This window comes from Apteryx mantelli, chromosome 25 (genome assembly GCF_036417845.1).
Source record: "Apteryx mantelli isolate bAptMan1 chromosome 25, bAptMan1.hap1, whole genome shotgun sequence".
Taxonomy (NCBI): Eukaryota; Metazoa; Chordata; class Aves; order Apterygiformes; family Apterygidae; genus Apteryx; species Apteryx mantelli.
In genome coordinates, this window is record NC_090002.1 from 11,816,414 (window position 1) to 11,838,940 (window position 22,527).

The window sequence follows — 22,527 nt, forward strand, 5'->3', positions numbered from 1 at the left end:
GGATTATGTAAACAGAGGTGATATTAAAGACATGATCCATTAATCAGTGCATTCAGCACATTGCCTTTTCAAGGCAGAAGGAACTATCAGTCTGTAACTGAAGGCAAAAGTATTCAATGAACCACCAATTTGCAAAATAAGTGTGCTGGGTTTCTACTCTAATGTTGACAGGCAGTATTTTATTTAAGAGCTATATGTGTCAAAAGCAATGCTTCGAAAGAAAAACCTGTATGCCTTTAAAGCAGTAATCCCACTTAACTCATTTAAGTGTTTCGGGGTAGTGATGAGGGGCTTTTGATTTCTTCTTTTGGTGGAAAGCAAGAAATTTGTCCTTTAGGACAGTTCTGCACAATTACAACAAGAGAACCTTCTTCCCCCCGGGACTTTGATTATGGTAAAAGATGGTATTTTTCTCACCACTTGCACAACAGGTAGCAAACTGATGGCTTTTCCTGCAAGATGCACAGTAAAACTTCACAGCTTCTTCATACCTCTTAATTTCCTGGAGAGTCTAGGAAAATCCTCCAAAAGCTAGTAAGCTCAAATTCATTTGGGAAATATTTGTTGCTCTTTGAAGTCTGGAAGGACTATAAGGAAAAAAATCATATTTGGCAGAACGTTGAGGGAGTGCTTGATAGACTGAAAGTAAAAATAATCTTTGCAGAAATAGTTATTGCTGGGAGGAAAAGGGCAAAATATTTTACCTGACAGCTTGAGGCTCATGCCTGGGATTTGCCATAGAATTGCACACACAGGAAACAGGTGATCCTCTGGTCACAAAACTCTGTTCTGGGGAAACAAAGAATTCTCAAAATCAAGGCCTCCTACCCCTAAAGCCCCGTCCTGTCTGCTGTTGTCATGCTTGGGATGTTGTCTTCTGTTCTGTGTTGCATGTGAATCTTACCTCTGCTTATGTGAATGAAGGAAATGCCAAAAGGTGTCAGCTGATCAGGCTAAGGAAAACAGATCCCTGACTATTAGCACTAAGGCTGTGCAGTTAATCTTAACTGTTTAATTTTTAAATCATTATGGAGCTGTTTTGCTCTTAATCACCAACCTAAATAACAGAACATTGATTTTTCTAATGTCAGTCTTGTTATGATTCCCTTATGCTGTCTGAAACCAGAAATCAAAGAGTATTGTTTCCTGGTCAAATTGGAAGTTGGATAATTCTGTCTTATTTTCTTGATTTTTTTTTTTCTCACTCCCCCTCCCCCTGCCAATGTGTGTGTTCAGTGTGTGTTCAGCTGGATTTGGTTTTCCTTCTTTAAATATCAAACTACTGTATAGTGCTTCTTGCATTTTTTGTCCTGCTTCAGGCTGTGCTGTTGAATGTTCCGTAGCTTTTGCTAGTTTATTTTCACTTTATAAGGCAGTTTGGTTGAAGGATGCAACTGAAGTGTAAGTGCCCCATCTTTAATGGTTGTGCAGACCAAGTGTCGGAATTCAAGATTGCATTTCAGGTCTAATGACTGTTGCAACACTAGAGATAACTTTCCAGAATAGCGTATAGAAACTGACTTTTCTAGAGCAAAGAATTCCTCTTGAACCCAATCAGAAAAGTGCAAATACAATAGACTGTGATTCCAAGCCCAGAAATAAGTTCACTGACAGTGATTGTAATTGCTCTAATGAAAGATGTTGCTTACTAAAGAAGAGCTGGTGGAGGCTGTGGCTGCCGCAGCACTTCTCTTTAATCACATGGTTAAATAAGGGATTAGACGATGAAGCAGCAGTGACATGTAAAGGATGAAAGGGAGCATATAAAGAAAGCATTACTCTTTATTTTGTAACCTCTTACTCTCCCAGTGTCAAAACTTTCTGTCTGTACTGCAATTCAAATAAAAATCATCAGGGCAAGGCCCAATGAAGAATAACCTGACTGCAGGACTAAGAACATTAGGATGGGCTTTTCTGGCATGCTAGGCTTGGCGTTAACTGAGCAATGGGAATAATAATTGCATGCACAGTAGGATTTCAAAGACTTCAAAAACAAAGACCCCCCCCCCCCCATAACAGCAGTGACTAGGGGATGAGTCCCATGTTAGGTGATGGAAACTGATTATGGCCCACACCCTCTTCATCCTCCTGGAGAAAGGTCTGTTTTCCTCCAGGCAAAATTTAACCTGCACCCCTTAGTCAGACCAAATGAGCTGTACTGTAATCTGTGTGATGCATGTGGCATTTGGCTAAAGGTGAACCCAAGTCTGGTCTGATTTGCTTTTCCGATCATAAAGAGTTCTCATCTTTGTTTTTCTTTTCTTGGAATCTAAATCATATTTTTGTAATACAGAGACCACCCAAGTCTTGCTATAAATCTGTTACATAGCTGTCCCTCTAGTTGATCTGATTTTGTATGAAGCCGTTTTTCTTAGCCATAATTGTTTTCATTCCTTACAACTAGGATTTTAAGGAAAAAAAGGAAGGCAGTGCATCTTTAGGAAAGCAGTTGGTTGTCCAGCTTGTATCAGTAAAACTTGGTAGACATCTTAAACTGTCAGAAGACACTCAAGCAAACAGTTCATAACATATATCTCAAAAGAAGTGGAGAAATGGACACGAGAGACACTCTTAAGATGAAATGTGCTGTGAGCTAACACTTATGTTGAACAGAGTTCACTTACAGAAATCCTTTCTCACAGGTTTGTCAGTCAGTTATGGGCACTTTGATACAAATACATGAGCAGGGTTATCAAGTCCATCCCATTGCAGAACCCTCCATGCTGAACTGAAGTATTGAATCAGCATGTATGTTTGAGCTGCAGCTATGACAAATGACAGTAACTTGCACAAACATGAATGCCCTTGTCATCCTTTGGGTACAGTGGAAACAGCAGCAAAATATGCCTTTCTGGGTTCCTTTAACCGCTTTTCAGCAGTTAAAGTCTAGCTATAACATTGTCTGGCTCTTCATTCCCTCTTTTCTCCCCCGTTGTGCTATAGGTTTGTTAAGATGAGATCTCAGTCACAATCCAAGAAGTTCCAGCTGAGCGGTAATCCTATAATTGTCTTGCTCTTTCCTTAAAATCACATAAGAAAACAGACTTCCACCTTTGCTCTACTGTGTATTCCCTAACATATGATTTATTGTAATTGCCATCAGTTGGATGTCTCCAGCAAATGAGTTCATAATATACTGTCATTTGGTCAGTAACTCACAGCCATATCACTATGTTGTACAGAAGGTACCATTGGAAGCACAGTTCCTCAGTCAGTATACCTAACATTGACATCTACACAGGAATGTGTAAAAAGGAATATAAGGAAGAAAATTTCAGCATGCAGTTTGGACTTAACAGGCATTCAAGCCTCCTTGCACCTGACTTCACAGAGATGCAGGATTCCTTACATCAATCTTCATGTGAATTGCGGACAGATTACCAGGTGCTTGGTTGAAAAAAAAGAAATAAATAAAAAAGGGGATCATAGCTAAACATGAAAAAGGACAGTTCATTACAAGATTTACAAACCTCAGATGTAATGCTGTAGCAGTTATGTCAGCAAAGACTGTCACAGCTTCCTGGTGAACAGGGAACAGCAGCCCTGAATCACAAACCACATAAGTATTTGGAAAATTATTTACCTCAACATGGAAAATTGTGTTTCAATTTAGAATATATTAATTTGCATTGCTGTTTGTATTTAATCTGCAGAATCCATCTCTAGAAGTTCTGTCACCCTTATATGCTGGTCTGCTCTTTCTCATCCGTGTGCTTTCCAGATGAACAAACTGAAGACAGGTGTATCTGTTGCCTTTCCTGTACTCTGCCCAGAAAGCCATGTGTGCAACAAGCCACTGTAATCTTTATGATGTAAAAGATCAGCTCCCTGCAACTGAGATGATGCCTCAGGCATCTCTAGCTGGATTTTATCTTTGAAGAGGGGAGAAAAAAAAAAGGCAACAGTTTGTCACTGAGTTAGTTTTGTAGTTAAATCTTGATGTGACCCTTTGCTTTTAAGATGATGCTTTTTGCCAAAGGAAATGGAGAACAGTCAGTATCATCGATGACAAATGCACACACTGATATATCTTCTGGAGCTATTTCATTCTGAGTTTGAGTTGCCAGTCTCAGGTGAGAAGCACTGACTTGTAAAATATCCTCACAATGTGTTGGTATAGAGGAATTTTCCATGACAATTTGCCTATCTTTGATGTATGATGCAAAGAGATATTTCTTTGTTGATATAATCAAGAGGTCTTTTCTGAGAAAAAAAAATTGTTATTGACTCCACTGTGGTTTGGAAGTCCAAGCCTCCAGAATATCAGCAACAGCATCAAAAGTGCTCCCCCAGGTTTTGCTCTTTGACTTTTTGTTAACCTAACCTGGTTTGCTGTAGACCAGTAGCAATTGGTAGTTGTGAGTTTTCACACAGCAATTATCACATGAATTTTGTACTTCTTCATCCATATGTTGAACTTCTAAAAGTCTGGGCCCATATTTAATGGGATCCCACGTGCATAACTTACCATGTTCAAAAGTTCTTTCTCATTCCAACCACAGTTGGGTGATCATTGATGGGCATTACTTGAATGAAAAGAGAATTATAAATTGCTCTTGTCTGGAAGCATACAGAATTATAGCAAATAACACTGCAGGTCATATAATCCTTGTATCTTGCTCAAGACAATCAACTTTAACATTTCTGATAGATGTTTGTCTCATCTGCTCTCAGAAATGTCCAGAGAGGATGATTCCTCATACCCCAGGCAGTCAATTGCTATACTTCATTTTGTGCTGCTCAGGATACCCTTGTCAATCAAGTGATAGTAACCCCTTTAGACTGCATGAAACTCTGCTCTGGCTTGATCGGGAATACTTCTCTATTTCTGGAGGTAATAGGGAAAAGTGTTGCCAGTCACTGCAAGAACAACTCGGACTGGTCTTGTTTTAAATCCTGTTCTTTAAATGTGGCATTGTGAACATCTGGAAAGTGGAATAAAGGCTATAAATGCTGCTGAGGGGAATTTCACAGTTTGAGTTTTAGTGTTGTCAGGGCCAGACATGCAGCCTTCTCTTGCCATCTAAGCAAACTGGTTAAAGCAAACATTTAAATATGGCAATATTTCTCTAAGAATGCACATTTTCCAGGTTTTTTTCTACTTAATATGGAGTATTAAAACACCCACATTTTCATTATACTAACTTCTTAAGGTGAATTATTGCACCACTACTCAGTAGGTCATTGATTACATCACCTTATCACACAGCCATTGCAATAATGTGCATGGATAAGAATCATGTGCACCCTTAGAATTTGTATGTTACAGGCTCAGGTTTGTAGCTCTAGGTTTGTAATTCTGGATTTCACAATTAATAGCGGAGTCAAGATCCAAGTGCTAATGCACGAAACTTCTGTCTTCATTCTTTCTCCACCCTCCCTTTTGGGACCCTTTTCATGAACAAGCAAGAAGTGTCAGAAATACCGTAGATCACTGTTGTTAAGGATGAACCAATAGTCTAGTTTCAGTCTTCGGAGCACAAGAAAAAATCAGCTGAATGAATAAAAGTGGAATAGAACACATCCATATCTGCAAGAATAAATAAACCCTTCCCCTCCCAATTAATAGCTTAATATTTATTAATATAAATTTTAATCAAGGACAATATTTATAACAGTAATTCATAGCAATTCGTAATGTGGCAGCTCTTTGCCATTCCAACTGGATGTTATAGGTATCTTGTACTTGGCAAGAGTATGCTTTAAAGTGTAGTAAGAAGAACTCTTAAGTGGGCTGGATGTGAAAGGAATGCCAGCTCCCAAGATTGTTTTTGCTATAAGAAGAAAGCAATGTCAGAGTTTCAGCGTTCTTTGAAGAAATTCCAAGTTTACATGTTTTGAATTAACAAATGCAATCCTGAGACACTGTTTCAACTGCAGTTTTGTTATGTCAATGGTAAAATAATGGCAGTCTCCATAAATCTCCAAATGCAGATATGCAGCATTCATTTTTTGTAGTCACATAGTGTCACGTATGGTAAAGAGAATTTCTAAAGCATATTTGTTACTGATTTCCATTGCTTTAAGGCCTCCTGCTATAGAAGTTTAAACTGAAGAGCATAGGCAGGATTCGGCTCCAATTCTGAATTTTCCTTTGCTTCAGAATACTGTGTTATTTTTCACTGATCTCCCTTGATCTCTCCTGTGCTGGCTGGCAGGTGGCTACCACCCCTGTTTTATTCTACTGCATCAGAGCATCTAGACCCTACATGATCATGCTCTAAATATTCCTTAGTCTTCATTCCCGCCCTGCCTTACCCCAGAACAAGAAGTCATTATTTGGAGGACATGAGACACAGTCAAATATGCATGACTACCCTCTCCTTGACCTTCAAGATAATTGACTATTCATGTGAATATTGCAAATATGTTGTTCTGGAGAGGGCAAAACTTTATTCTCACTGGAACATTGCTGTCCCATGGCATAACCACCTACTAGAGGGGCCTGGAGAGTGGTGTACCAGTGATTATCAGGGATGATCTTTAAAGCAGTGGCTTTCACTTCACATAGACTGGCACTATCTTACCAGAAAGCATTTGTTATCTAGGTTTGGTTATTTCCACGGGCACTATTTTATTATGACACGTACCTTGTCTAAAGATGTACTGCTTGCCTGCCTTTGCTGTTTATGTGGGACAAGCATGTGTCAGGTGTGTGTGTGGGGGGTGTTCTTTTTTATGAAAATCATAACAGTGCATGAGTGGTGGTGAAAGTATATCCTCTAGGATTTGGAAGAAACCAAGCTAAAAAACTTTAATGTTGTTTGTATTGAAACAGTTTCTGCAGTGGATAGCAGCTGCTTTTCCAATGGAAACAATAAGAGAAATTATAGATTTGTTCAGTGTGCACAGGCTTCAGGCTACACCACATATTTCTGGAGACTGGTGCTCTCCAAAGCATAGAAATTACGAGCACAGCATTATTTTTGGGCTCCTTACTAAAGCACAGCCACAATGATCTCTTTCATCGTGCATGAAAAGATTTGCTTCTATGTCAAGGCCCCATTGCCAAAATTCCACCTCAAGTGAGTTTTTGCAGTCTAATGATAAGCTCCTTGAAATGAAGATTTCTGATTTATGTATGTATTTATATATTTACCCTTGCAACTGCAACATTCTACTACAGCTCATAAATAATATGAAATGTAAAATATCATTTTAATACAAAAATCTGCATATTTGGATTCTACTGTTGTGCAAACAAATGTTGGAAAATAATTCAGGATTATTTTTGCAGTGAAAGTAATTTGGCAATTTTGGCAATTTTTTCAAATGCACTAAAATTTTTGCTTAGAAAATTATTTAGCAGTGTGAAGAACTAAAGGAATTCACTGAGATGATTAATGGTATAGGATTAATATCTTTATGGGTAATGAGTAGAGCTAGAAGCAAATCTTGGAAGGTCTTTTTCAGTTTCTTGGGAATTGGACAAAACATTTCAATTTAAAACAAACCCAGAAGATTATCACAGTAAACTGGCAGGTTTTGTGATGAAAATTCTCTTGTTGTGGAAGAGAGGAATACATACGAAAACTGCAAAATGTTTCCTTTTCATAGGATGCTGAACAAAGATTGTTTTCTGGCCACGCAAATATTTTCGGAGTTTTAAGGGTGAATGAGACTAAGGTGAACATCTTCCAAAGAGTTCTGCCAGTAATAAATTGCAAAACATACAAAAGGTTTCCAAAAGAGTTTAATAAATAATGAGGTTCTTTCTGTACTGTATAAACTATAAATACACCATGCAGTCCTTTATAACTTAAAATAATTTACAGGCTGAGGTAGGGGGATAGGAGGATGTTGTCATGGGATTTAGTTCCGCCTCAGGGTCTCCCTGACTTCCTGCTGAGCACACACACGCAGGCTGTATCAATTCGGATAAAGCGCCAGGCTGCTTGCTTGCCCTCCATTGTCAGCGCTTTGACAAAGGTGTGTGTTGTGGTGCAGTAGGAATTCCAGTGCTTAGCATCGATCCCTCGGCACCCGCTGGAGACTGGCTTAGGGTCCCTGCACTTGGTCTCAAAAAAGTACTGCTTAAAAACATTGTTGTTAATGTTGACCTCTCCCAACACTGTCACCTCTTTGCCTTTGATATCAGTGGCTGTGGTTTTGTCCCCAACCCACATGCTGACACTGTCACATACTGAGAACTCTCCCCGGTGCAGGACGGGATGTGCAGTCCTCTTGGTCCGGGCAGTCCTGTTGAGAGAGTCTACATTGCCGAGAAATCCCATATGCTGTCCTTGCTCTGACACTGGAGGGGGCTGTGTGCTGAACAGGACTCGAGGGGATCGGAATCGCCTCTTCTTGAACAACTTTGGGTCCACAGTGATATTTACAGCTTCTCTCCTATCTATCGTCCAAGTAGAGTGGCTGTGGGATGTGTGTGGAGCTGCCTTGGGAATGTGGTGTCCGTTACTCCGGTGGGTATTGGACAGGGAGGGTTCTGCAGGATACCCCAGAGGAGCATTGTCCGCTGACTTTGGAGCTGCCTGTGTGCCGATCAAAAAAGCTATAATCAGAGTGAAGTACAGCATGGACATTACGCTATGCACCTAGAACAAAAGAAAAACATAGCGTTACTGTAAGCCATGTTGGCACAAACAGATGTTGCTGACAATAAATTTGTGAGATACCCGGATCATACAGATCTCATCAGGTATTCATGTGGGTGCCAGATGTTCTTCCAGAAGAGCTCATTTGAACAGAATAAATGTTCTTAATAAAGTGAGAACATTAGAGAATAATAGCTAGATTATTATTAATTCCTTTGGTATTTGTTATTAGAACACTGTTTATGAAGCACTTGTTTGGTGTTATTAATGTGGAGACCATATGGCGACAGCATGTTCCCAGGAGTAAAATCTAGCGATTTTTGCAGCAACCTTTTTGGCCAGGGTTGCTGTGGATCTGGTCTCTTGGCTGCAAATACTGTGCTGAGTATGGAGAGCAGGAGCAGTCCCGTGGCTAAATTTGCTATATTTGCAGTTAATTTGCCTTTAGGGGTGTCCTTGGGGCTAGGATGGGGACCACCAAGCTGGTACTTTTGGAAGGGGGGGAACCCCAGTGAATCCTGCCATTATCACACACTCACGGCCACACTTACCTGCCATGTGGACAGGCCCCAGCACTCTGGCTGGCCCAGGAGCCTCCAGCAGCCTCCATCTATCCCATCTGCCCTTTCGCAAGCACCACATGGCTGATTTTGGGCAGATAAGAAAGTCCAGGCTCCTTCCCAGAAGAGCTCTGGCATCACATGTCACAAGGGCAGATGGGATTTGTCCAAGTTCAGGCTGCCTATTAGGACAAATATGGGTATTACATAGGAGCACCATGGGTGACAGGCTACTTCTGGGTCGGCATCTTAGGTATAGCATAAATAAAACCATTGTGGCCGTAGTACTGGGAATTGTGTGTAGGGAAACATCCTTTTTTCAGAGTGCCATGAGCAAGAAGTTCCACAAATGTCACTGTATAGCAGATCCAAGGCCAATGCTAGTCTTCCTTCGGTTTGGAGAACATGCACATCTGCTTGGGTGTGGAAAAATGTAAGACGAATTTCTAAAACGTCTCTAAGAACAATATTATGCCAGAAGTCCAGCAGCAGTAATACCTCGTTAGGTAACCACCGTATGTCAGCTAATTCAGCCACATGTTAGGTAACAAATCAGCAGCAGGCATCCTGGGAATAAGAGACATTCAAAAAATGATCTGAAATTGCAGTTAAGGGCAGACATTGTATTTCCTCTGTGGAGAATTAATAAGCAGAGACAGGGTATAAACAGAACAAAAACTATCAAGCCAGGCTCCTCCCTGTCTCGGTGTGTTGTTTTGCCTGACATGTCTCAGCTGGCCCTGAATTTCGCTGTGTCTGGCCAGCGGGCAGACAGCCACACATAGACTGGACAAACAGGGTTTTGTAAAAGAGGAACTGGGCTCTGCAGTTCCACTGTGATTTCCCAGCGTGTCTTAAAATTGTTTTCTGGGTGGGGGTCGGTTACTGTATAAAGCTCCGCCTTTCTGTTCAGCTTTCTCGAACTAGAATCCAAAGCAGCAGTAAAGCACTCATCAGGGCTTTAGCTTTGCTAGAACATAGTCTCATATAAAGTGCAAAACCCTAAGCTGTCCCATAGGATCTTGTGCGGACAGGCTTATCTCAAGAGCTGAAATGAAATAAACAGCTGTGTTTTTGCAGGGCTGGGTGAGCATTTAAGAAGTTAGCAGATGATGCCAGATAGAGGGAGTGACTGACGAGGGTAAAGATGCTACAGTCCCTGGAGCAAGGGGAGAGAAAGGCCAAAAGACACGTTAGCAGTTCTCTGTGCAAGTTGGGCTGGAAGAATTGGGGACAAATGATAATGAGGAGAGTCAGCTCTCACTTGCAGAGAAAATGCTTGCTGTCCCAAAGATACTTTTACTTAAATCGTGGCTGAGAGTTGCTGCTTTCTCACATGCTGCTTTTGCTTGAGCAGCCGTCGTCATCTGTATAAGGAAGCAGAGCTGAGTGTAGCTCAATAGCTTGGCTGTGCACAATTCAACGAGTAACCCATTCTTCTACAACAAAATTAAAATCAGATGGTTCATTACATCTCTAAAGAGTTAGCTTTTTCCAACAGAAATGTTATTGGAAAAAGTTTGCAGAACAAAATCCAGGCACAATTTAGACATGCTCATAGCAGCCTCAGCATATTGTATTTACACATAAACCCTTCATTTATATTTCCTTCTATAGGAAAGAAACATACTGATGCCAGTAAAGGGCTGTTTTCTGATTTTGTGCTATGCAGATTTCACTGCTCTAAAATGCAGCTGCCTTTATCTTCCTTCTCTGAGCTTCTCATGTTGCATCTCCTAAGACTATTGCTTTAAAGCTATTAACACAAAATCAGAAAGCTCTCACCTGCTTTTTTGAGTACTTTTTTTTTTTTAAACTTTGTATTTCCTCTCCTTGTGGTAAAGCATTCTGCAGGCAGTGTGGCCCAAACACAGAGAAAATGTATTTGTGATAGCTGGTAGTTTTCCTGAAGTTAAATATTTTCAAAATTGAATCTTTTCATCAATTACTAAATTAGTGGAAATTAGAAATCAACAGATTCAAAGTGGGTTAGTCTTGATGACAGCACAAGCAAAAAAAAATTAAAATTTAAAAAACAGGTAGGCCTTTGGGGACTGTGGACTATCTGGTGACACACACAAATATTTCACAGGCTGTTTTTGGGAGTTACTTCTAAACTTTGTCACGTTCTTAGTTATTAAACTCATTGGTGGTGCTTTCTGAAAGTGCTCATAGTGCGTGCCAAGTGCAGCCACCTGAGCTTCCAGGGAGATGCACAGCTGCCATCTTTAGTGCTGGTAGTACAGGGACATCTGTTTGTAGCATTGGTCACAAAGGTTACCACTACCATTTCAATACCAAAAATGTAAGAACTGTACTAAAACAGAGGATATGTTATGAGAACTGTGACATCTAAGTGGACCATCTCTCATTATAAGTAAACATTTCCCACAAAATTAAGATGTCTGGAAGCAGAATATGAGAAGACAGAGGAAGGGGAAATTCCCATTTTAGCCAGACAGTAGGTAGCTAGTGCGGACTGTTGAAGCAACTTGTTTAATACATTAAAGAAATAAGCATTTCCAAAAATAAGAGCGTTAATTGCAAACTGCCCTAGCCTTTATTCTCCAGAAGACAGATAATTACTTTTTAAGTTCAAGGAGACAACTCTCCTCCCCACTTGTATGTTGGTCAAATGTCTTATTACTTTATTTAAAGTGTTTAAAGTATTTAACCCTTCTTCTGGTATAGTTGTTCAGGCTGCTGTGTGATAATGATATTACAGGATTTCAGTCTGCTCTGAGAAGAGTGTTTCTGTTGTGCTTACCTCTGAGTATATTGCACAAAAAACTGCTCCCCCAGCAAGGTCTTTATTTCGTCCAGATGCTGAGCTGCGGTTGGCAGCAGCATGCCATCGGGCCAGTTTGGTTGCGTAGCTGAGAGTCTGGGAGTTGCTTACTCTGCGTCCCACTAGAAGTAGAAGTTTTTATTTCAGTAATTAGCCAGCAAATAAAGTGTTTTCAGTACCTTTCCCCCATTTGATGTCAGGAGTACAGGGACAAATCCACTTGCTTAACTTTCTGAGCTGTACCTTTTTCACTGTTGTGGTATAGTCGTTGTCTAAATTGCAGTTCTCACTGCCTTTCACAGGCAGCATCTTTGTAAGAGAGAGAGCTGCCTTATTTAGCACCTTTTTCAGACCTTGGTTAACAATCCACTGTCCCATATCCCTCTCAGGCATCTTTCAGGCTCACTGAAAGCAGGAGCAGGGAAGCAATACCGCCTTCTGTCACTGTCTGAGGTCAGTTTGTACACTAGAGACAAGCAAATGAGGGGTTCAGACCCCTCATCATCTTCGTCAGGGGAGCAAGTCTGGTTACAAGTTAAGACACTATAATTTGTGTGCCAGAAAATGCAGCTGTTGTAAAACTGAGCCTCTCTTACTTGATTGTCCAGATTGGTCTGAACAGCACTATCAACAGCCCCATGTCCTTCTTCTGTCATGGTACCTCAAATGATGCACCCTTACTGTCGGTACCCAAACACTCAAAACCAGATACTTCTGTAGTACCCACTAGGACATGAACCTGCGCTACACACACATGAATGCCCCATGCCTTCTGTTCTGTTAAAGCCCCAAAGCCGGAAAGTCCTTAGGGACCCTGAAGGAGGCTTACCAGTGTGCATAACACCATATACGTTCTGAACAGTCAGTGGAAAGTAACTTTGGCTTCTCCTTTGAGTTTTTGTCTATGTGTACAGTAACACTGTGAGTGATTATAATATTCCACATACAACATCAGCTAGCTGTAGGATAGTCCCTCAAAGACACTGGTTGAGCTAAGCGTGAAGAAATGCTGTTCCAAAGTTGGCCAGGCTGCTCCATAGTAGCGTCATGTTTAGTGAAAGTGTGTGTGGGGAAAAAAAAACAGTAGGCAGCTTTGCAGATCAGAGGCACAAAACATCTCACAGGAAATCCAGTGATGGTGATTGAGCTCTGCTGATTGTGTGGAACATTAGTTCCACTCAGGCAATTTCATAAGAGATTATTGAGGGTGTATTTCACTGAAAAGATAATGCCTGAGATCTTTCATTCGCACATGGAAAAATAAAAGAAATTTGAAGGCATTTATTCTGTCAGAGCAAAAGGACACTGTGTGCTAAGAGCTAGCAAATTGATCAGCCTCAGAACTGGGTGCCTGCAATTTTAGGGAAAAAAAACAGTCAATATCCTGTTCAAAATGAAACTCAGAGACAAGGTTGGGATGACATTTTAGGGGGTGAACTAAATGTATCTTTATCTGATGGAATCACTTAATCAGGACCTTTGGCAAACTGACAGTGATGAGGTGAAAAGACAGCAAAAATATTTCCTTTCTGGCTGTAAGACAGTGAGTCATAGTCTTTCTGTTCAAAGCAGGCTTCCTTTTTCCACTAGTATTCAAGCAGGAATCTGGTGAGAGGCAGACACATACCTGAGACTCCCTGGCTCAGGAGAGAACTTAAGACCTTTCCCAGGAAGAATGTTTTAATCTTTGGGGTTTGGGGGTATGTGATTTAAAGTGAGTCCAAACCAGTCATTTGCCTGGGATACCCTTTTCGTTGAGGCAAAAATCTCCTCTCAGATTTAGGAAAAATTGGCACAAAGATAAGGGTGACTGCTGAAGTCTGGTGAAGAAGAGGAAGGCAGTGAGCCTGAAAGCAACAGCTGCATCAACAAGGAAGCCTCTTGGGCAATCCAGTGATAATCAGGAGAATCACAGGTTGCTGTATGTTGGCAGAGAATTATCTGATCTCAGCTGATATTTGAGAAGAACTGAAGCTACAAGACTTGCATCCACGTGAAGGCACATATGGTTGTCCTTCGAGTACTGTCAAGACAATAGTAACTCTGCTCTTAATTGCTGCACTGTGAATGGTCACATAGACACCAAGTCAAAGGAGAACCATTATTTTCTTCATCTTTTAAATCCAGTATGCTGGTACCTTCTCAGCAAAATACATGAATTCATGAAAGTGATGGAAATAGTATTTCATTTATCTTAAATATTTAGGTAGTTGATCTGTCTCCTTTAATAAAGGGAATAAGGGTTGTATAAGGTACTCCTGTACTGCAAAGGGTGCTGCTGGATTCAGCATGGAGGTTCAAGTGCTATTGCTAAGAATCACAGAATAGTTGGGGTTGGAAGGGACCTCTGAAGATTATCTGCTCTAGCCCCCCTGCTCAAGCACGGTCAGCTAGACCAGGTTGCCCAGGACTGTGTCCAGCTGGGTTTTGAATATCTCCAAGGATGGAGATTCCACAACCTTTCTGGGCAACCAGAAGAAAATGCTGTTAACACCAAAAACATGAGGAATGTTCAATTATTTTTAAACCAGATTCAGTTTACACATGTACCATTTCTGTCCACGGGAGAGCTGACTGACAGTAAGTGTGGCCACTGTTTTTGGCTCTGTTACTAAGATCCAAATACAAAACTATCTGACTTTAAAAAATCTAACTGAAATTTTCCAAGTCCTTTTTCAAGCAGTGCAGGACATAGGAGTGTATCTGTTATGTGCTCATTATATTGCTTTTTGCACCACTTCTATGATGATTTGCTGCTGTCTGTAGATCATGGCTCATGTTCTACTGTGCCTACCTGTTTGAAGTATTTCAGAGTTCAGCTAGTCACAGTGGTATGAATGTGTCAGAAGGGTCGAAGAAAATTCTAAAAACAAAAGCTTCATGCTATCAGACTGAGTACACTATATTTTTGCAAGAATGTGCTAGTAAAATAATAACCCTTTCAATGTACTCTGTCAATTTAGTAACAGTAATGATAGAGCTGTAATATGCAGACCACTGCCAAAAAAAATCCAACAACTTTTCCAACTGTTCTGCCACCCTAAGAAAACAGTGCCTCAATTCCAACTGGCTGGTTATTTAACCACAAAAAAGTTTATTTTCAGCAGGTTTTTTTTGTTTTTGTAATGTTCTTTTGCTCTCTTCTTCCCGGATTCCCAGTTGCGGCAAAATCCAGTAAATGATGCAGTGCTATTCAAATGATGCTGAAGATAGTGTCTATACACTATTCCTCTGTACCTACCATTCCCAGGGATTAATACTGTATCCTACAGAATTAAGTCTTTCCTCACAATTTACATCCATTCAAAGTTACAGGCTTGGAAAATAAAAACTTATATTTTTATTTCTAACTCTCTGCACATATAGTCAAAGTGGTACATTATAAATATATAAAATGCAATTTGCACATGAATGCTTCATAGTGATTTACAGTAAAACAAACACAATATTTACCAACCTGTCCAAGGGTTGTCTGAAAAGGTAGTAATTAAAATATTAATAATCTCTCTCCCCTTCTCTTTGCTTATCTGGTCATCACACAATAAAGAAGTGGAACAGTCTAAAAGTAACATAACATGGGGCTTAATATAATGGTTATGAAAAAAAAGGTTCACATTAAAAATAAAGTGATCCCATGTCTTGAAAGACTCTGCTTGCTGGCACCTGTAAGCAAAGTGCCAAACAAAACAAGTATAGGTAGGGAATTCCCCCCCCCTTTTTTTTTTGAACAGTTATCTTATCCCATAGGATCTGATTATGAGAATACAGAAAAGGTGTATTACCTGGAAGAGTTATTTAGTACTTTAAATTTACTAAATTTACTAAATTAATTGTTTCCAGTAAGAATATCAGTTTAAGATTATTGCCAAATCTCTGTGTAGAACTCTGTTCCAAGTAATCCCTCTCTCCCCCCCTCCCCCAACCATGTAACTCTTGCTTCCAGTGAAGATCCATTTAAATTCATACTGCAGTACTTGGACAATTAGAAACTGGGTTGTAAAGCATGTAAATATATGCATGAGAGTTTTGTAATTCCCAGATTTGACACCTCTCTATGAACACTGCTATTGAATTTTGGCAGGTCTGTTTTTGTAAGAAATACAGAAAAATATCTCTCTTAAATGTGCATATGCAGATAAAGTATCATTACAATGGGGAGAAAAAATGCTGTACTATGTTAAAGTGGTTCCATTTCATGACTATCACTTGTCTAACAAGAAATATAGCATGGAAGATTGGCCTCCAGGACATCACCCACTTTTTCTCCCCAGGACACTGGGCAATGTTTCAACAATGTTAAAGTTTAAAATAAAACTTTCTGTCAGAGAAAAAATTGAAGCTTGATTTATCACAACTCTAGCCCACCCCACCAGTGGTGATGTTTCACCAACATAAACTTCTCCTTCAGGTATCCAGCTCTGTCAAAGCAAATCAGAAATACTTCTTTTGCGTATCTGTCAAAATCCTAATGTTTTTAATAGATTTTGGGGATGTAATTTTGACAGAAGTGACTGAACTTGACAATCCAGGAGGTTCCTTCCAGTTACGTGTTCTTCTAAGATCAGCTGTTATTATCACAGAATAATATTATACACACTTGATGGTAACGGGCAAAATAGCAGTGTGTTTGGCTGCAGTTCAAGGGTATTTTTACATTTATTTTTAAAATGGATTAATTTTGCTCTTTCAGTACCTCAATAGCAAAGGACGGCAGAGAAAGATGAAAACTTGCTACTTTAAATTTGCTTGACAAAGATATAATTGCATTTCAGAAAATTTTCAGTCTTCTAATGTTTCTTATTTCTGGTTCCATTTGACCATGATATTATGAAGAACAAGAACAGCTTTCCCATAGGGAGATTTGCTCTGGGGCTAACAAGAGCTTCATAGTATCCATCAGTCCCAGGGGATTTGGATCATTCTGAGAAAGAGAATCACTGAGATTAAGAGCAGTTTTCTTTTTTGCTTACGCCTACAAAATGAGGAAAGATAGCTGCTTTCTTCTTTGCTACCAACCTAGAGCAGTTAAGATATATTTAAGTTTTAAAGGAACGTGAATTCCAGTAATTCAGTTTCCAGCAAAAATTGCAGTCTTACTCTGTAGGCTGCCCTGTTTCAATTAAAAACAGTGCTCAGAAACCAATCATCCAATTTTTTGCAAGATCAACGATAAGGCTGTTCTTTTATACAGCGTGGTACCTCTAGAACAGTCATTGCAAGGTAGAATGAAATGTTTTTGTCATGACCAAGAATATTAGAAGTTTTAGCCACTAGTGCATACAGTTCTTTTCTGCTGGGTCAGCTGACAGTCAGCCAGCACTTTAACAATGCTCTCTCTAAAGCTTTAGTTTACAAATATTGCACTAATACAAGGAAGAACTCCTGCTACCAAATCACAGTCTTTAAGGTAAATCCCTATCTTGGTGTCTCTTACAGTTCTACAAAGATAACTTATCTCTTCCTACTCTTGGTATACTGGCTGAATCATGTACTAGGTACTCCCAAAATACTGTGAGTTAATAAACAGGTTCTATCATTAGTAGTCACAAATTGCACTATGGCAGAATTTAATACACATTTTCTTGAGACAAATGGGAGTGATCATTTTCAATCACACCTCACTTAAACAAATAACTTTTATCTCTTCTGAAGTTACACATGATTTAGATCCAGCCACCAAACTTTTCAGATTAAAAAGAGGTGCTTTTTAATCAGTGATGACTCTTATTTTCCACTCAAAAACACAGAAAGGCTTTCTACAGGGAGCTCTAAAGGCCAAGGATGTGCATTCAGCTCTGAAAACATGTGGGTCTATTCATTATCCAATTAGCTTTTGCAAACTGTTTGTGCGATCTCAGTGTTTATTGCCATGCACTTTTGCTAAAATGTGAGTGAGGATGGGGTGGGAGGGAAGAAGGGGAAGAGGAGGGAAAACTCCCCCTCTACCTCATTATTAATTTGTTAGAGATCAGTATACGCTCCGTATGTTAAAAGCATGTAATTCCCATCATGTCTAGTTGGAACGTATTCTTGCTGCATGGGCTTTCCATGAAGAGTGCCATATTCCATTTTTCCTGTGAGGTTTTTATCCCTAACATTATACAGTTCTGAAAAGAAGGTGCTTTTATTGCTTTGTCACAGCTTGTAACAAGGGACATGAAAGACCAGGAAATACATAAAAATCTGGTTGAGCAATCAGTAATTAAGGCCATACTGCTGTGTTACAGTTCTACCAGCATAAAGTGAAAACTCAGACCAGGACACCGCTGACACCTCACATGATTAGTGGCATAGTACTAAACAGGTGGGAGCATCCTCAGTGTGAATACAGTGTGCTGCTGCTTAAACTGAAGGAACAAAATCTTCCAAAATGCTTTGGCAAGCCTTTGTCTTGCTGTCCATAACGCAGCAGTAAAGTTCTAATTATGTCTCAGCTTTTATCCTAGACACTTATTACTTGCAGCACACATTTTCGATCATAGGCACATAAGAAATACAATTTTCTAAGCTGAAAGTGATCCATTTTCTATCTTCCTCCAGTTACAGAGAAACATCTAATCACTTGTTTCTTGTTTCACGTGCAGTTCACACCTATAGAGACAGAATCAGTGTAAAGGTATCAGAGGTCAGAAATGGCAGTCCTGCCTACCCGTTCATTCTCTGAAGATTTCTGTCACATGCAGTAGCAACACACTTATGCTTTCTATCAGTTTGCTTTGCTTTTGTATGCTTTGTCTTGTGCACAGAAAACCTTCTACTGTTGTAGCCAACCTAGAGCTGTGTACCTATAAAGATACAATAGACTAAGGGAATTAAGAGGTATATTTAAAGCAGAATGAAGTTAGGTAAAAAATGGCAAAGGCTCAATTTTCAGAAATGTTTAATGTCATTTTACCATCTTTATTCAAGTCGTCTTAACAAATGGTCCATTACGGTTGGAAATTCCGTTTACTACTAAGATGTTTTTAACCCATTGAATATAAGCTTTTTTACGTGGTCTTTTTACACATGTTGGAGTCCCCTGGATACAAGTTAGGCATGGCTAGGAGGAAAAAAACACAACTCCACGTTGAATACCATTAGCCTATGCTGCAGTATTTGTAAGTGGGAAGTTCAAGTCCTACAGTGATTTCCAGTCCATGCCATTTCAGCAAAAATGACTTGCAGAACATTACTAGCATTAGTATTCCCTGCAGACCTCTGGCAGCAAGGAATACTAATTGGGCTGTTAGATCACAAGAGCCAATGAGAATGTATACCTATGTGTCTTGTAGCTCTTCAGGTGCTTGGGTACCCTGCTCCTTCCAATAATATCTGACTTTAGAGAAGCACTAGAATTGAATTGGGCTATCAGTGTAATGTTACTATCTGTAAATTTCAGTAGGAATGAAGCATGTTTGTTTGTAATACAGAACATTTTTGGTGCGTTTTGTTAGTAGTGGAAATAGTGCTGCTTTCTAAATACACATTCACCAGATTCCATTAAAGTAGCTCCTGCACTTGCAAGAGAAAAGATAAATTACTATTCACTTTGACTCAATCAAATATAGCAGTGTAAAATTCCTTTCTAAAAAAAATGCAAAAGGAGAATGTTGTAGTTCAAAACATGATACAATTTGGAATGTTGTTTTCTGTCTTTCTTAAAGTTCTTGGCAGATATTGGGGGTATGCAAAAATAAACCTAAAGCACATTTGAATCTTTTTTTCTTCGTGATTACAGAAATGCTGATACATCTTGAATTTATGGAATGAAGAGTATTTCATAAGTGAGCTCCCTAGTGCAAATAACCTAGTTACCCTCAAGTCTCATGCAATTCCTGCAGAAGGTGTGAAAGAACAAGCGATTAGGCTGAGAAGACACAGCCTATTATTACTATTACAAAATATTACCTATTTTGTAATTCCAATGACAGGAAATAGAAGAAAACCAACATCATGATAGCAGGGAATAATAGTTTTCAGAGTATTGAGTGAGCCAATAGATCCCCCAAAGCATTGATTAGATTTCTCCATTTCAGAGCTTAGAAGTGGTTGCTTTCTTCAGTACTGACAAAAGAAGTTGTTCATACTGCATAGGATTTGAACCAGCAGTGAAATCTGTGCAGTTCTCTCCAGTCACACAATATGGAGCATGTGTGTTGCACTAGGGCTACTGGGAACAGATGGTCTATAGTCAGTAAATTGCCACTTGCTTTCGGATATTATTTGCAATGATGAATGATATACTGCCTGTGCAGCAAATGGGACTATAGAGGTCAGCAAAATAAATGGCTAATTAATGTACAATTAGGATGGAATTAAAGCTTTTCTTCAAAGGAGTGAGTTAAATGCTGACGTAAAAGCTGAGTGTCAAGTGATGTATTAGTTTTATCCCACTGCTTCTGGCAGTAAGAGAGAAATGAGGGTGGCACTTGGTGCTGAAGTTGCTTATAAAGAGAAGGTGGCTACTGACACATCTACCTCACTGAAATGTTTGAACAGGTATATGAATGAAAATTGAGCAATAGCAATTCAGACAAAAACTTTCTGAGTCCTGGGAGGCCTTGAAGGGAATCCTTAACCCATTATGACTAAGAGCAGTGTCAGAGGCACTGCATTTCAAGTTTCTCTTGATCTTGATGAGTAAGAAAATAAGAATTTCTAATTCACTCACGATTTCATTCCTCTGTTACATCTACAGTGACTCATCCTGAAAATAAGAGCTTCATGTATGCTGCAGAGCCAGTTGTAAGCTACCTGTGTCTCATACGCTTCCCTTAGTTCCAAATGCCTCCGGTACTGAAATGCTCCTTTGAGTATTTCTAGGGAGAGCAGTAGACAGAAAAATACTGACCTGCAGCAATGACCGTGGATCATATCACCATGATCATCATCATCATAGGATGTGCAACAAACACAGATCTGTCTGCTTCTAGATTTCTGATTCAGGTTTAGTCTAGGCAGTGATAACAAGAATGCTTGATAGCACATGATGCCTCTGTCCATTTTGGATAGTTAAAGGAAAATTGTGTTATGAATCTTGACTTGCAGGGTAGAGATTCACCAAATTAGAAGCTTGTAAGGGTTTGGGTTTGGAAAACAGTTGTTCTTAGGGTTTATTTTACACTTATTGGGGGCCTAAGTAATGGGAATGGCTTAGTTGCAGTAGCCTAGTTTTATCGTTCCTGGCCTCCTGAATCAGTATGTGAATATTTCAATTGCTAGTACCTCTGCAGAGAAGCAGCCTTTAGATGACACTATCACTGTGCCAATCTGCTCAGGGCCCACCATCCTTTTGAGGATGTGTTCCCTGCAACACTGAGTTCTCTTAAAACCCCAGCTCTATTAGTGCTAAAACCTCAGCCATCAGTAATGGAGCAGAGGAGTACCGGTCCCTTCATTTTCTGCACATGCTTTGGCCCAGAAAGGAAAACAAGACTACTGCACATCACCTATGCTAGCCTCATTGGCACTACATTCTCTCAGAGTGTTAGGGGCCAAATGAAGTTAGCTGGTGGGAGAGATCCAGCCTGCGGGAACAGGTGGTGAATTTTTGCACTAGATGGTGGAAACTCTTGTAGAAGAGCACAACAACAAAAAGATCCTTGCACAGGGCAGACAGAGCTCAACTTTAAAAGGCTCACTTTGTAACTAGTGAATTGTAAAACACAGTGGAGACAGACTTCTATTTCTGACAATATGATCTTTAGAATCATGGTACTCTAATATGCAGAATATGCTCATGGGAATTTAGAATCATCAACAGTCATCAAAAATGTGGTTTTGTTTGGAGAATTACATGACCTTCAGGAGGCTACACCATTAAAAATTTGCAATGGGATGCAGCTTTCATTGTGACAGACTGGCTGTTCTTACAGTGATCTACATAGACAGAGCAGCCCTGACAGAAGAGAAGATTTTATCATATTTAAGACAACAAAGACAAACTGACTTTCACCAAATACATGATACTAAAATTGTCTCTGTCAGGCTAAAAATGTCTTTGAAATATAGTGAAGGAAAAATGGATTAATGGTCACTTATCAGTCTAGTGAGAAATCTCTCTGAAAATAAATGACAAAAAACGTTGAAAGGATCAAGTGGATCTCATTTTCCCGAAATCAATGGACTCAATGGCATAAAACTGGTAAAATTAAGTAATGTAGAAATAAAAGTGCTGGCTAGAAATAAGTTACCTGAGCATACCGTTGTATAAAGCTGGATGGTCATATTAGCATCCATAAATCAAATCCTAAAATTAATGACTGACAGGTGATGATTAGCTTGGAACTTTTGATATGGACTTCAAACTGTATATACATTTTACAGGGCTCCAGGGTTTCATAAATCCTAATTCACTGGCACAAAGCAGTGACTGATGATCTCAGGCACTCACTGACAGGACAGCTACTGCAGCGTAAATGGGATAAATCCATCCACCCCACATAAAGTCAGATGCATCTGAGATCTATGGAGATGGATGCCTCCATCCCACCCAACTCCAAGCCAACATGCAAGGTTGCTACACGCTTCTGTCCAAGCACAGGAAGAGCAGTTATCCTCTAGTTGCTGCATAAAGCAACAAGGCCAAACGAACTGCATGGGTGCATTCTCCCTCTACACATTCCCCAAATGGTTCTTGAGC

At 39.7% G+C, this 22,527-nt stretch overlaps 1 protein-coding gene across 4 annotated transcripts; it reads right to left on the reverse strand.

The window, feature by feature from the left end:
* Positions 1–7,675: 7,675 nt before the first annotated feature.
* NGF (nerve growth factor) lies at positions 7,676–16,179 on the reverse strand. 4 transcript variants are annotated; one of them, XM_013943572.2, is made up of 3 exons: positions 15,361–16,179; positions 11,883–12,025; positions 7,676–8,492 (listed from the first exon to the last, which is right to left on the reverse strand). In XM_013943572.2, the coding sequence occupies exons 1-3, from the start codon at positions 15,473–15,475 to the stop codon at positions 7,824–7,826; spliced, it is 927 nt and encodes a 308-aa protein (XP_013799026.1). In that variant the 5' UTR covers positions 15,476–16,179; the 3' UTR covers positions 7,676–7,823. The 4 variants fall into 4 exon arrangements, with proteins under 4 accessions (XP_013799026.1, XP_013799025.1, XP_013799028.1 ...); XM_013943571.2 differs by having other exon boundaries at positions 7,676–8,555; XM_013943574.2 differs by lacking the exons at positions 11,883–12,025; positions 15,361–16,179 and adding an exon at positions 9,107–9,607.
* Between the last annotated feature and the right edge of the window lie 6,348 nt (positions 16,180–22,527).